The sequence below is a fragment of the Gymnogyps californianus genome, chromosome 15 (assembly GCF_018139145.2).
Source record: "Gymnogyps californianus isolate 813 chromosome 15, ASM1813914v2, whole genome shotgun sequence".
In the NCBI taxonomy this organism is placed as follows: domain Eukaryota; kingdom Metazoa; phylum Chordata; class Aves; order Accipitriformes; family Cathartidae; genus Gymnogyps; species Gymnogyps californianus.
In genome coordinates this window covers 18,155,320-18,170,990 of record NC_059485.1, presented here as the reverse complement: position 1 = coordinate 18,170,990, position 15,671 = coordinate 18,155,320, and the positions used below count along the sequence as shown (strand labels likewise).

The 15,671-nt window shown below is 49.5% G+C and overlaps 1 protein-coding gene across 1 annotated transcript in view; it reads right to left on the bottom strand.

Moving 5' to 3' along the window:
* Positions 1–15,671, bottom strand: part of LOC127022641 (syntaxin-binding protein 4-like) — a 47,629-nt gene that overhangs the window by 13,467 nt on the left and 18,491 nt on the right. Inside the window, exons 4-11 of the mRNA XM_050906301.1 lie at positions 15,130–15,199; positions 14,020–14,094; positions 6,810–6,895; positions 5,889–6,009; positions 3,099–3,240; positions 2,797–2,903; positions 2,210–2,363; positions 495–567 (exon numbers count right to left, since the gene is read on the bottom strand). Of these exons, the coding sequence (XP_050762258.1) occupies positions 495–567; positions 2,210–2,363; positions 2,797–2,903; positions 3,099–3,240; positions 5,889–6,009; positions 6,810–6,895; positions 14,020–14,094; positions 15,130–15,199 (828 nt within the window). The remainder of the gene's footprint in view (positions 1–494; positions 568–2,209; positions 2,364–2,796; positions 2,904–3,098; positions 3,241–5,888; positions 6,010–6,809; positions 6,896–14,019; positions 14,095–15,129; positions 15,200–15,671) is intronic.

The following is a 15,671-nucleotide window of genomic DNA, read 5'->3' as shown; positions in this document are numbered from 1 at the left end:
TTGACCAACTGAGGGCATCCTTAATGCCTGTATAACGCCCAGGGTTGCTGTGTACATTACAACGATCATTAATTGACCTTTTTTATACTGTGTCTCTGAGGACCACTCATTCCCATCAGAAGGGAATGTTGCCTGCAGTGAGACCTGCTGCATGCAAGTCTGATGTGATCTTCGCACGTGGGCAAAGACACTGCTGCAAATGAACCACAGGCTGAGAATGGAAGAAGTTGTCTCCTATGAATACCTCAGTCCTCTGAATGCCTCAGTAAAGAATTTTGCTACTATGGACAAACATAGACATATTTACTACCCGTTGAGTAAGCCAAGCTACTACCTTCCCTCTCTCCTAGGAGGCTGAGTCTCATTATCACCCCATTGGATTCCACTACAGCAGTATAAACACTGATCAACATTAATTTCATCATCCTCAGCACCGAGGACCCAAGGCTGTGTTTGTCACCCACACAAAGCAAACAATTTAGCAGGACTCTTACCTGAGACAGTAAGCTCTGGTGGGCAAATGTCCGGTGACGAAGAAGGCACAGGAAAATGATTTTCACGTCTATTCTAGAAAAACAAGACAAAATGGCACAGACAGTCGCTAAGCAGAATCTGTTGGTGTAAATAAACAGCAGAAGATAGAGGTGTTCAAGAGAGAGCAACCCATCTGGCCCATAAACAGCAAAGGCACCACGTACGCCTCTTGTGCAGATGGGCCAAAAGAGACTCCGGGGCTTTCTCTGGAAGCGCTTGGCACAGGCACGTTCCTGAGCCATCTCAAAATCTCTGGTCACACACACAGAAAAACGAGTTGGTCATTACTGTAACTGTGATTGAGAGCTGAGGATGAATTTGACCTTGTATGGTTTCTCCATAGAGGTTCTCCCTAAAGCTCTGCATCCAACCCACCAGTGAGGTCCTGAGTCTGACTGCAGCTGGTTGTATTATTTACCCAAAATACATAATTATCACAGTTGAGCATGACAGGAAGCCGTGGCCATTGCCCACCCTTTCATAAGTGCCAGGTCATGGCTGAAAGCACAAGTAAGAGGGAAAAATAGAGTCACAGGGTAGATACGCTGAGCACCACCGAGGCAGCGCTTCCACAGCTGGGAACGTACATGCAGAGAGGGGCACAGGACTGGTGCTGAGGACATACGGACAGGTAGCACGGGTGCCTGAGCACGCTTTCCCTAGCGTGGAAGCCCAGACCTCATTAAAAGTTCCATCTTTTGGCAGCAAAGTGAAGAAAGGAGGAATTTCATTCCAGCCAGCGATGTAATTTTATATAGGTGCACAACACTACACAAGCACACCTTCTGCTGAGTGATGAAGGATCTAACTATACTGCTCAGCTATATGTGTATGGGCTAAGGCTGACTTTCATAAGCACGTCTCCAGCCTGGTACACCCAAAGGCAACGTGTATGTAACATTCCTGCAAGTCCGTGTCTCCACAGGATCTGGAAAGAAAGATCTTCTGTGAATGATGCTTGTATGAAAGGAACATCCAGCCGGCCTTTTCTAAAGGAAGTTTATGTGGAAGAGGGCAGAAGATACACCCGGCATTGCACCAGTCCAGGAGAGGAGCGACAAATGCACAGAATCCAGCCGCAGACCTAAATTATCATGAGGGTTGTGTGGTTAAACCCTGTCTCACCACGCACAGCTTGAGCACTTGTCTCTGCAAACACAACATGGAGCTAGGCTTCACAGGAAGAATGAGCCTGGCTTATCATTAGGCTAGTGAAGAACAGAAATGGGCTGCTTAGGAACGCTGCGGATTCATCCTCATCAGAGGTCTTTAAGAATAAAGAGTTGTTCCTGCCTTTGGGTAGGAGACTAGATCAAACTGACTCCTGAGATCCCTTCCAGCTCTATGACTGGTATTGAATGAGATGCAGGTTACTATCCACGGAAGGGTTTTGTCTTTTTAAAACCTGAGACTTCTGAAACAGGTCTGAATGCAAGCCCTGGAGATGAAACTCCTCTCATTACCTCCACAGATCCTTCGCCGTCTCAAACCCAAGACAGAAGAAACAATATTTCAGCTTTAAAAAACCTGGCTGTAAAACAGGGCCACATACATCAGCATTACAGACTTTCCACCGTCCAGAAGGACTGCCATGGAGTCCCTAAAGAAGAGTTTTCTGATCAAAGAAAGATCACAGGACTGATGTCTGTGGTCTTAGATATGAACTTCAACCTACCTCTGGGGACCTCACATGGACCTTCAGCCTGCAGGAACTCAGACCGTTTCCCACAGCCTTTGGAGGTGGCGATGGGCTGTTGTTATGAACTGATAGTCCAGGATGTAATCGTCCCCTTCCAGGAATAAAGGCCACTTCTGTGTTTCCCTCATGTCTTAAACAAACCACAAATATGGAACATTTTATTAACAACAACAACAAAAAAAGCACAAATTTGCAGAATTTCCATGCTTGTAGCTCTTTCTCCAGGACAATCTCACTTATGCCCGTGTAGCCTGCACCAGTGTAGCTGGATCTCCACCAGCTACATTGCTTGTTTGAACTTCAGTTCTGTTGCAGAGCTCTGCTGGGCAGTGATATGGGATATTCATGAGGACTGGAACATTGGGAAGGTCTGGATTACACTTCAGGATGATCCATGCATTCAAGATTGCCTTCTATGACCACCTATCAGGACCATCTTGGAGCATCATTTAAGACTAATAAGCCTCATGCTTCTTGAAGCCAAACATTGGTATGATGTGAAGGGTTTCTGCCTAAGACTCAACAGCACCATGATGATGACAGGAAATATGTTATATGCCTACCTGAATTTGGCTTTTGCGATTATTTTTCTGGCCTCTTCATGTGTGCTGCCCACCAAAGAATCTTTATTGATAGCGATTAGTTGGTCACCAGGTCGGAGCCGACCGTCCTAAACAAAGAGGGAGAAAGTCACAGCATTGGGAAGGAATGTCTCTCTGCCCAAAGCCTTCTCCTGCAACACAAATCCTCATTAGTCCGTGCAGTGCATTATTCATCTATTCTTAGAAAAGCTGCTTCAGAACAGCTACAGCCTCTAGGAGGGGTCCCCATTGCAAAGTCACTGAGGGTCTCCACACGGACTTACCTTATAACAGTCACCATCTGGCATAAGCTCTTGAACATAAATCATGGGGCCATCAGGCCTGTTAGATCCACCACTGATTGTCAGCCCTAAGCCGGAGGACTTTGCTATAGAAATGCTCTGGATTCCTGATTCAATGGAGTAGCTGCAAGGGAGAGATGTTAGCAGGTGACTCAAGGTGATCTGGTTTATTTTCCCATGTCGCTGAACAAACTCTGCCTGGTTTTCTTTCCGTGCATGATCCTTCTAACTTCTCCCAACCTTTTCTGCCTCTGCATCTTTTCTTCTACCCAAGCTTGGAAAGAGGAGGAGAGGACTCCCATTTCTCAGCAGACATTGTTCAGCATTATGAAGATGACTGACTTGCATAATCCCAAATGCTGGGGAATACTCATTTGCATTTAGAAAATAAAGAGAGAAGAAACTAAAGGTTTAACCAGAATATATTTGGCACTCTTGGTTTTTATAGCCAAAAGCACACAAAGGATCGAGGTGGTTATTGTTTGAATCCAGCTAAATCGCCAGACAGCAATTTACAGATCGGTCAACTATTAAGCAGCCCTTAGCAAACGTCAAAGTGAAGCTCAGGATACACAGCTGACTATGTCTTAACCGAGGTTTGGACTCAAAATCTTGCAAGATACCCTAAGAAATGAGCCCTTAAGCACCTTTATAGCAATACTCACCACACTGTGACTTACTTCTGTGGCAGTGGTACAGATGACTCGCCCAGTCAAGGAGGTACTGCAAATGGAGCAGTAATAAAGTTGGACCCTACCCTCAAAGAGCTGCCTGCTAGACGGGACCCAACAGGCCACCAAGGCTGGGCCACCGCAGACGGCTCCGTGCCGGGAGGAAGGTTTAGCAGTTGCAGTAAGTGTTTGTGGGAGCAGAGATTTCACTGACCACCCACGTGCCGGTGGGCGGCATTGCAACAGGGAGGTTTTGGGGAAGGATTCGGTGGGATCTGAGGGTCAGCAAGCCTTTTCCTCCTAATAGGGTGGGTGCAGCTGGCTTTTCTCCTTTTCAGTTTATTTCCATAGCAGCCACTCACCAAATGGTCTGCAGTTTCTGGTCCTCCTTGTGTTACCTGACAACTTAAGACGCAACGACAGCTCTGCATCCCATGCCTCACAGTGACACCAGCGCGTAACCGCCCCGTGCTCCCCAGCGATGCCATCCTCGGTGGTCAGACACCCCAGTGACAGAGCGGCGTGCTGCCAGCACCCCCCAAACTGGCAGTGGGCCCCCAGGAGAGCCAGCTGGCTTTGCGGGGGAAAGGGACTGCATTCACGCAGCATGCGTCTTAGTCTTATGAAAAAACATTGCTCTAAGAAATGCTTTAGGAAAACGATGTCACGAAATGTAGCATTAAAACCCTCCATTCAAATAAAAATATCAGACGCTCTCTGTGACGAGACTGAATCATATCCGAGTCCCGCTGCTCAATGGGGTGGCAGGACCTCAGATGACACCATGAGAGGCCACAGCCTGGGGACAACCTGCGGTGAGCAGAAGGGATGGCAGCCACATGCATGAAAAGACCCGCGGCCCAAATGACATCTCTGCAGCTGACCACCAACGCTCAGCTGCAATCAACGGTCTGTGATTTCAAATGGCTCGTGCTGCTCCCAGGAGAAGGCCACTTGGGCCCTGGCACTGGCACGGAGACAAGCAGAACATGGCACAGCATGGCAGCGCTGAGCGAGGAGGCCACCAAACCAGGTCCCCTCCAGCCTATATCGCAGCCTGGAGCGGGTTAACAGCAGAGCAAGGATGTCTAGTTTGTCCAAACCAGCTGCCAAGTAGATGAGCTGGCCTCTCCTCTGTAAGGGTCTCTCACTCCATGCAAGCAGCTTAAACCTCTGGTGCCAAATATTTGTCCTCTGCAAATCCCTAATAAGCTGGTATTTAGCAAGAGGATTTACTGGTTCTGCAGTGAGACCTGATTCTCTTTACCAGCGACTTGGCTTGTTTATGCTGGCAAAAGAAGGGAAGCTGCAAACCCTGGCGACGAATGGTCCCAATTCCATGACTGTTAACACCCTTCGAGCTGTCCCTCTTGAGAAGGGCAACCCCGAGCACCCTGGAGACGAGACTCCACAGAAAAACAAGCTCTGCCTGTCTAAATCTCTGACCCTGCGAAATATGAAAGGGACAGATGACCACATGAAAACAGATGCTCCAGGAGATGCTCTGGAGACAAAAGGCTGCGGTGTCTGTAGGCAACCGCTGTTGACACCAAAGCAAAGGGTGTCAGGAGTGTTTGCATCAAGAGGGCAGCGCTTGTGCTCTTGTTGCACGATGTCAACGTGCCAGAAGCAGGGCAACAGAAAACAAGCTCCTCCTGAAACACCTTCTGAAAGCACCACTGGCCTCGCAGAAACACTCCGCTCATGACATATGTTTATAAAGGTGATGTGCAGGGTCCTCTCAGCTGGCTGTAAGCCACGGCTTCTCCCTAGGTCTCAGAGAAGAGGAGCAGTTGCGTGGTTAACCATATTGCAGACATATTGCCTGCCTCAACAGGGAAGCTTTTCAGCTCTTGGGCACAGGCTCCCCAGGAACAGTCAAGATGCCACCGCAACAAGGACTTCTAGAAGATGCTGCGGTCCCCTAGCCATTGTGGTGATACAACAGTATGGAGGACATAAGGATGAACAAAGCAGTTCTTCAAGCACTGGAATTATTTACTGGATCTATCCCTAAGACAGCGGTAGACATTCGGTGATATCTTCATGACTGACCAAGGGACAGGCTTTGCGGGGCTGGCCCCGCGCGACCCATACGTACTGTGCGTGCGGGGGGTGCGCCGGGTTCCCAATGAAGGGGCCGTGGGAATTGGCGGGGCTCAGCAGCAGCGGGCTCTGAGAGCGCGAGGAGGAGCCCGAGGATGTACTTTCCAGGTATCGACCTGAACAGCAAAGTCAGAGTCAGTCCAAGGAATGCAAATACTCCAGCATCGCCCTCCTCCCCTGCTCTACCACTGAGAGCTGACACCGTTTTCCTAGCTTTTTGGGGGGAAACCCACATGGTAGTTAAAAGACATCAATATATCGCTCATGGAGAGGAAACATTCAGCCTCCTTGGCACAATACCAGCGTGGGACTGTCACCCCTCTGCCAGCCCTACATACCTCTGCCGTAGGGGAAGGGTTGGCAGCCTTCTGGTGGGATGCCAAGCCAGAGGGACAGCTTCTTTCCCCACGCACACGTGATGCGATGTGCCGGGACCTCGCTTAGGTTAACCTTGTTGCATCTCATTAAACATTTCCCGTTTGCAAATGAAAAATACTGATCATTGAATGAATGATTGCTGAAATGCTTTGAATTCCGTAGTCGAAAGCTGCACCTACAGAGACGGGTGTTGCTGGGGTTACCTGCCCAGCACGTCAGTTAAGCCGAGTCTGGGCATCTGGGAAGCGGTTACGACCCCAACTCAATTCTCCCTAGTTCACCTGAGGATGCTGGCTCGCTGCCTCGCTTTGTCCTTGCTCTGTGCAGGCAGGACTGGCCATGCCTGCTGCTCTGCACCCGGGGACGCACTAAGTGCTTGCAATAAGGACGAGCAGGACTTCTCGTCCTTCAAACCTCCACCCAAACACCTACACAAATCAAATCAAAACTCCTTCAAAATAACACTGGGATAAAGAAAACTTTCTCAGCAGAGAGAGGGGCTTTTGGTTTCCCTCCAAAGGCATGCTGAGCTACTCACTGCCGCCGTGCAGGATCGGCGAGCTCCGCGCTGAGCCCGTATTGCTCTGGGAGCCGAACTTTTCCAGCAGCTCAGAAAACTCTCTCCTGGAAAGAAAAACATGGTATAGTCAGCTGCTGCTCAAAACTATTCCCCACCTGGTTATATGACAACGGTGCCTCTGATGGCAGTGACTTACTACCAAGTCTATAGGGCTGATTCTCTCCAGCAATGGGGAGCAGACAGACCTTCCTCATGCATAAGGGTAAGCCCCCTGGTTTCAAGAGGTTGCGCAAGGCTTAAGGTCAATAATCAACCTCATGGCAGTGCAGCTTTCCTGCAACGGGCTGGAGCTTCAATGTGCTCCTTCCCTGCCCTGGAAAGTATTCAGGGTGAACGTGGGCAAGAGGAGCTGGGAAGGGATGTATGGACAGGCACTGGTGCTGGGGACTGTCCTTCCTGAGAGAGGGCAGATGAACACAGGAGCCCTGCCTTGCACCCTGCTTTGCACCCCTGCCTTGCACCCGCCGCATGGACCCTCCCAGAATCAGCTGGAATAATTTCACCCCCAGCTATAAGGCTCAAAAGTTTTGCTAACACACCACACAAATTAAACAGACTATCAGAAGGAGCTGTAACTACGCAAACATAAAACAAATATGCTTGGCCTATTTGTGACTGCTTCCAGAATAGTTAAATGTAGATTATTCTCTGTTTTTTCTCCTCCTTTCCCAGACAGAAAGCAGTTCCTGCTAGCTCTTGCTGGGGTAAAGATGGGAGGTGGCTTCTGGAGCATATGCAAAAGGAGCGTCCCACTCTCTGAATCTATCCATGGTGATATCCTCCATGAACATCACAGGATAAACTCTCGGAGCATAAGACCTTCACGAAGACCTGCACGCATAAAGTGTTCTGGGGCAGCACAGGCTTCTGTACTCTTCCCAGCAGCTCCTGGCTGAAGATGCTGAACCAGCAGGCACATGCTAAATTTACAGATATCAAGATCAGAAGGGCTTGTTGGTGAATTCAAGAGCAGGGAGGAATGGCAGCCCACAAACATTTAGCATGATCCCTCTTGTCTTGAGGTAAACCCCCCTGCTTCCTATATTACCTCTCTGCAAAGCAATCTCATCCACAACATCCCCGGAAAGCTGGCTCAGTGCCCAAGTGCCTTCATTAATGCTTTCCTTCCAGGTTCAGTGTGACCACCGTATAACTACCCAAGCGTGTCGAGTCCTTGATGAGCTGTAACTACCTGTACACAACAGGTGAATTGCTTCGCGACCTTCCTTTTGCCCAGTGTAGCATGTTGAGTTTTTAAACCCCATTAAGAACCACCGTTGACCATGTTCACCAGCTCCTGCATCATTTCTGTAACCCTTCTTTGAGCTGCCATCAGCCTCTCACGTCCTTTTGGATGAGGAGGCACGGAAAGGGGATGCCATGTTCAAGCATCGGCCTCCTCTGCCCATCCCTGCCACGTTGGCTCTTCGCTCCCAGGAGCGTGCTGTCCCTCTGTGACTGTGTGGTCCTCTCATAACCTTCATAACTCAACGCTACCTGATCAAGCCAACCTTTTGGCAGAGAGAAGAGCCTCAAGGATGACTAATTTCTTACACGTGTCATTAAATAAGCAGCCAGACAATGGGGAGAGACGCTGAAAGTGTTGTTTCTGTGGCCACAGTAACATTAGATGTCCACTTTGAAGGCATGAGGGAATCCCCATGGGAAGGTGCCTTCTTGATGCTATAGCCACAGGAAAAGCCTGGTTAGGAGTGGCTAGCTCTCAGACTTGACAGTCAGACAAGCTCAAGACATAAATCCGTAGGAAACCAGCCACAGCAAAGTTTCCTCAGCGAGGAGACTGCTCTTACACACAAGCAGACGTTGTGTCATCTGCGTACTTTACTGGGGCAGATGTTATATATTATTGGCTAGATTAGAGTCAACAATATTAAATGATGAATGAATCATCAGCTCCTTAGGTTCCTGCTGGAAATGCTCTCAGTAATTTACATCTTCCCATTAACAACCAGCTCATTAACAAACTTCAAAGACCAGTGCCTGCCTTATCTAATATCGCCATCAGATGTATGCCTTATTCATTCCATTTAATGCTAATTTTAAATCCAAGTGTCACACAATACTTAGTGGAATGCCTTGGTCAATCCCAATACATTGCATCAACACTGTTGTCTTTATCAACTAAACCTGTGACCTTAAAAAAAGACAACTACTTGGTTCAGAAACCCCACCTTCCACAAAACTGTTCTAACAGGCAGTTTCATAGCGTTAGGCACTGAAACATATGTAAAAGCACTGAGAAAGTGGAAGGACAACTTAGATCCTATAGCAGTAGGACAGCAGTTTGCTGTTCTGTGGTTCCCTGGGTTAAGCCTTGGATGGATCTTACCTTAGCAGAATTTTCCCGACTTTCCAGTAAAGCCTCTGTGTTTCTATAGTGATTCACGCTCCCATTGCACTGGAAACTGATGCACCGATGGCCGTATCCTTCCCTGACCTATTGCGATGGCAGGTCTGACATGCTGGAAGCTAACGCATTATTTCCAGTGCTTACCAAGACATCAGCAGCTGGGTTTTTGTTTTGGGCTGGGTGTTTTTATTGTTACATTTTCCTCAGATAATAATCCATCAGAGCACAGAACAGGTTATGAACTTAAAACAATGGCTAAAAAACTCTTAGTCAATGCAAATGCAACTAGTCTGGCAGCTCTTATGCTCTTTAAACCCTGCTAAACAATGCAAACCCAATCACCAATCCATGCTGTCAAACTCTAAGCAAGGGCAGGTATGACTTGAGCATTCTTTGTTGTTGTTTATTTCATGTCGTTAAGTTCATCCACAAAGGAGTATTTATCATTATTTGCTCAGGAGCCCGAACAACGAGCTCCCAGCCCAGGGCTGCTTTGCAAGCCCGGGTCCAGCCCAGCCGTTTGCTGTAGGGGCGATGTGACTAAATGCTACGTCACTCGCCACTGTCCCGGCTCCTGCTTTGTTGGTCAATGCTGCAAGCCCCAGTTCCACCAAGGACATAAACACATGAGTAACTTGAAGCACACGGTTATCCCAGCAGCAAGCAATACACTTTCTGGTGTCAATCTCCCGAGAATTAATTTTGTGCTCAGTGCTGTATTTGAAGGAATTTGCAAGCGGGCAGACGATGCCCAAACATTGCCAATTAATGAACAAGTGCACTGAAGGAGTGCCAAGAGGTCTCGCTTTGTGCTTTCAGACAACAAGAGACTTCAGAAGATGTCTTTAATATTTAAAATTTGACCCTTACTAAAACTTTCTGAATTGTCAGGTGCCTGCAGGACGAAAATGCCCAGCTTTATTTAAAAAAAAAAAAAAAAATCATGGGCTTGTATTAGGTGAAAAGTTCATTTTAACAATCCCTTCTCCAGTTCTTTTTCATTAAGACGCAGATATTTGAGGTCTGGAGGATCCCTGTAACAGAGCTCGGACCCGCACAGCCTTCAGTGAGCCCCACGGCGTGGAGTGGGATAATGGGGTTTGCCAGCAGCAGCCAGCTGTAGGCTGACTTTGCTACAGATTAAGCAGCAGGGGGTCAGTCTTCCCGTAGAATATTGTTGTTTTATCTCGTAATACCTTTTTGTCCTGCCCTTTTGTTCTTGGGAGAACAAGGGGTGAATCCTACATCAAAGGTTATGTGAGAGCACAGGGTCTGGAAACCTCGGCTCTGCACCACAGCTGGGGGAGAAAGAGGAGCTTGTGATACCAGATAAATTAATAGCTTGTCTCAAAAAACCCAAAGCCTGCAGGTCAGTGGGAACTGTGAACCCGAAGCACTGCAAAAGCATCACAAAAGCAGATTTTCTCGTGCCCAGCTCGCAGCAGCCGCAGCATTTCCACCGCTGTCCGGGTGGGATGATGCTCTGGAGCAGCAGCTCCGGCACGGAGCCAAAGTCCATCCCGGCACAGTCCTGCCGGGGACAGAGCTGTGCGGAACCAGCACATCCCGAGCTGTGAGCCCTCCTGCACTGGCTGCGTGGGGCAGCACGGCACGGCGCTGCTAAGCTTTGCTTTTCCATTAATGCCTAGGAAGCGGTGACATGACGCACGGGTGCATCTCGGCTTCTGCGTAAAAGGATGCGTGTTTTTCCCCAAAGAGCAGCCGCTGCCCCTGGGACACCCCAGGTTTGCCGGAGTCAGCCCCAGCACTGCCTTCCAGTTTAGCACCAAGCGCTCAGACGAACAAACCCATGGGCTGAGCCGCCGCTGTCGCACGCAGGGCTTGCAGGAAAAAAGGGATTACCTTGCATTCACACCGCGGCGTGAACTCCAGCAACAGCCTCGCTGCTGATTCCTGGATATTGGGTGTGCGCTTGCAGCAAAGCAGACTACTTTCCTTACTGCTTGTTGTGCAAGCTCTATTAATACAACCGCCCATTTTCACCGAGATGACTGTGCATATCATGCGGAGATGCAATGTATTTAGCATTTTATCATGCGAGTACTAGGAGGTGCAGCGCAAACTGGCTTTCTCACAGTGATAAACCTGAAAGACCAGGATGATATCTGTGCAACACATAGAAACAAGGAACTATTGTAACTTTCAGGCTGAGAATGAATAAACAATAATTATGCGTATGCGATGAAATTATCCTCATTAGCTAAAGACGAGCACAGGCAAAAATCAGATCCAACCATCATCCAAACCCAGCGTGTCCAGCTCTAAATCTGAATTTTCTGCTTTAAGCCCTAGCATTACTGCCGCTCTCTGCAGCATGTCTGATGCGACAGGCTGAAAACATGCATCTTATACACGCCAGGACTGAGTTCCATTAAGAGCACAAGTAATTTGGGCCTATAATTAACTCCAGGGACAAATAATAGCGTTTATGAGTCAAATTCACCCGAGGGCAACCACAACAAAATGCTACTCAGCTGAGTCATTGGGAAAATTGGCAGGCGGGTTGGATCGTCTTCCAAACCCGGAGCCATTACGTTTCCTCCTCCAGCGTGCCTTGTGCGCTCAGCGTTTATGAAGACGACCTGCATGCGAGTATCTGCGAATACACTGAATTACACTCCTCCCCGTGCCTTCCTTCGGCTTTCGTGTCTCGTGAGCCACTTTGCTGGGCCGTGGGAAGGTGTGAGGCTGCCCTCAACTCCTGGGAGCTCACGGCGCAGCATCTCCGTGGCTATCACCTCCAGAGCTGACAGTCCCTGGGAAGTCAGAGAGCACGTTTCAACCCAGACCGAGGGCTGTCTGCTCGCCCACGCTCAAGGACAGACTTAAAAGATAATAGGGCAGCAATAAAATAAAGACAAAACTAAGGGGGGAAAAAAAAAAATAGAAAGCAGAAAAATCCTTCCCCTGTTTCCACAGCCCTTAATCCTGGAGATGTGTATTCGTGTATTAAACAGTTTGCGAGATGATTATGTAAGTGAAATCTCTGCAAATCTTTAAAATAAATAAATAAATAAATAAACTGATTACTTCCCCACTCTCCCGCCGGCTAACCTTTTGCAGATTTAACAGATAACCAACAGCAAACGGAAGCCAAATAAATTGCTTAAAGTTTCGTTGCCCTCCCGGTCTCCCTCAGTCGGCCTTCGAGCAGCTCCTTCGCAGGGCGATTGGGGACCGCTGACAGATGCACAAAGGAGCCGGAGCTGCCGACAAAGCCACGCGCGCGTAAGTTTTAAGAAACATCTGCTGCAATTTAAGATATTAGGAGGCACATCGAGATGCCTGAACAGCTTGGAACAGATCAGCATGGGTGAAGGCAGAAAACCTGCTTTGGGGGCTCCGGCTGAGAAATAAAGTGTTTCCCTGAGCAAGTCCTGCTGCTGATGGGCACAGGGTGCTGCTCAGCTGCGGGAACCCATCCCTCCTGCTGGGGACCAGCCCTGGCAACAGCCACCCGGAGGGGACGGTGTGAGATGCCCACTGCCACTTCCCCCACGAAGGCAAGCGCAGGGGACCGCTGCGGCACAGAAGCGCATCCTGCGCATCCTTGCTCGGACCAAAAGAGGGTCAAACTCCCGAGCCTAGCTCTAGTGACCTGCTCGCTTCACCCCGTGCTTCCTCAGCAGCTGCTGAAGGACTTGCAGTTAATATAATAATTTGAGATGTTATTTTCACCGGAAGAGCGTAGGTAAAAAGCAGTCTGTCATTAATAGCAAATAATTCTTCCACCAGTATATTACTGTGTCAAAATTAGTCTCATCCCTGTCATTACAGCACTCTCACTATTCTGCTAATGCAGTAACGCTCCACGGCTGCTGATGGATAAGGAATGAAACCATCATCTCTGATGCTAACGGGATGCGGGTACGTTGAGCAAACGACTCCGTGATCTCCAGCCACCCACACGCAGTGCAAAGCCTCGGTGCCACCAGCCTGCCTGCCCATAACCGCGCTCTGCCTAAACCCACTCTCATTTCGGTGGTTCCTGGTGCACCTCAAGTTTCCAGACCTGTGTTTCTATTCGACAGGCAGAGGATGCTCCAGCACACTGTGCCAGATCTCCCAGGGGATGCGAGCAAAGGGCCCCACTAATCCCACACCTCCGTTTCCACACCCTGCCCTCTCTCATGACACCATCGTTGTCCCACACAGCTTAAATCCAGCCAAGACAAAACTGAACTCTTTCCTTCTCCTTTTGAATCCTCCAAGCCTCTCTAGAGAAAGCAAGGTTTTCCAGGGAGTGGTGAGGGGAGAGATTTCAGGGAGAAACTGCTCATCCTCCCTGCGAAGGAGGAATCTTCTGGGGAAAGAAGACCTTAACTCAACGTGTCTAACTGGAAAGGAAAGGGAAGGCCCTGCTGTCCCTCGATGTCTTTATCCAAAGCTCTGTGCAGGACGTGATAAGCCACAGGCAGCTCAGCACCGCACAGCAGAGGCGAAGGAGCCTGTGCCACCCTACAGCCGAGGCAGGAGCTGCCCTGGTCCTCGCTGGGGAAACAACTGCAGAAATCTGATCAATGCCAGGATGCCCCACGGACCTGGCACAGGCTGGGCTGGAGCCACATCTCCAGCTGGGAGCCACCAGCTTTGCTTCCCTTCCCATTACAGCTCCAGCGCGTTCCCACCGGCGTACAGTTATCAAAGAGCCTTGGCCACCTCCGCTTCACCATGGGCTTCGAGCCCCGTTAGCTCAAAGTCAGTCCAGCGGTGGCACCAGTGCGGTGCCGACAAGTGCTGCGAGCCCCCTTCCCAGCGTGAGCTGACACCCCTTACCTGGCGTCGTCATCGCGGGCTATAAGAAGGCGCATGTGGCTGGTGGCCGACGCCGTCCTCAGGATGTCCACGGCCCTGCGAGACAAGGACCGCAGCACGTCAACGCCGGCTCGCAGCGGTGCTCCACAGAGCTCGCCCAGCCACCTATCAAAGCTCATGGCAAACTGGGCAAAGACCCATGGCCTGGGCAAACCCCGTCAGCAGCCAAGTGACCTTTTTCGGCTGGATGCCGGTGGAACACCCCCGTTCCCTGCCCTGGCAGCGGGGCCAGAGGGCAGGCAAGTCACAGCCTGATTTTCCCACTTCTGCAATAAATTAGAAGTCCCTGATAACGAAGCAGACCCAGAAGATGCCCGCGGTGGTGAGCAAATACCTCTCAGCACATCTCATCCCTCGGGAAAGTTTCTGTCTCAGGGACGGCCACTTTCTGGTTCAAAATACACGCGTCCCCGTGGGAGTCAGGGCAGTGTGCTGGAGGCCAGACGCAGCCTCCCTGCAGCTGCAGACATGTCCTCGGGGACCTCCTGCATCAAACCCAGCAGCTCTGGGGGTTTGGGAGCAGGATAAGCTCCTTGTGCTCCTTCCCAACCATCCAGCCAGCCTAAGCACGCCATGCTGGAATGCAAGGCAGCCAGCAGGCTAGCACCACGTTTTATGGAAAAGGGGTGCCCCAAAAGTGCGGTACTCCTCTGGATCAGTTAATTATTTTCTTGGCAGGGAGCTGAGGGGCTGGATTGCAGCTCCGGAGGGAATCCCCCTGCCCAGAGCAGCGCTGTCGGGCTTAGGCACCGGCTAATCTCCAGTGCTAGGAGCTGCGGGGCTTGCTGGGAAGCTGCAGCAGATGGAGTGGGGATGCCAGGAGCTGTTAAAAAAAAACAGCATTTGGGGGAAACGTCTGAATATCGCACAAATACAGTTTGGGTTCACCGGTCTCTTTTTATATAGAAACTTTTCGTTTGATAATTCCCAAGTTGGCTCTCGGGAGCAGCGCTGGCTGCGTTAGAGCACAAAGTGATGCCCTGGTGTCCTCCGTGCAACCCGCAGCCTAAAGCACTTCACAGAATTATACAAAAACAACAGGAATGCAAAATTTCCATTTCGATATGGTACCTTTCGCTTGTAACCCCAATTAAGGAATCTCCATTGACCTCTAGGATCTGGTCTCCTGGCTGCAGGCGCCCTAGAAAAGAAAACTAATGGATAGAAACTGCAGAAAATACAGCTTGAAGGGACTGGGAGAGGTTGGGCTGTTCCTCCCTTTGCCCAGAGACAGGATGAAATATGCATAGGTCGTTCCTGAGATGCTCATCCAACCTGTTTTTCAAGACGTCCGTAGACGGAGTTTCTGCAACCTCGCTGAACAACCCGTGCCGATGTTGCAGCACTTCCTCTGCTGTAGGAAGTTACGAAAGTAAATACCAAAAAATGCAGTAAAGCTTTTACTTAATTCAGTTTGAGGTCAGGTAGAAAACCACGAGTGGCATTTCCACCTGTTCTGGATTTATTTTTCTTTATTGGATGGAAAAATGATGTTGTAACATTTGAAAAAAAAGAAAAAAAAAATCTTTTTGGCTTAAGTTATAAAAGGTGAACTCTGCAAACTCCTGCCTAATACCTACTTATCTGGAGATACTCAGAATGAAATCAGTGGC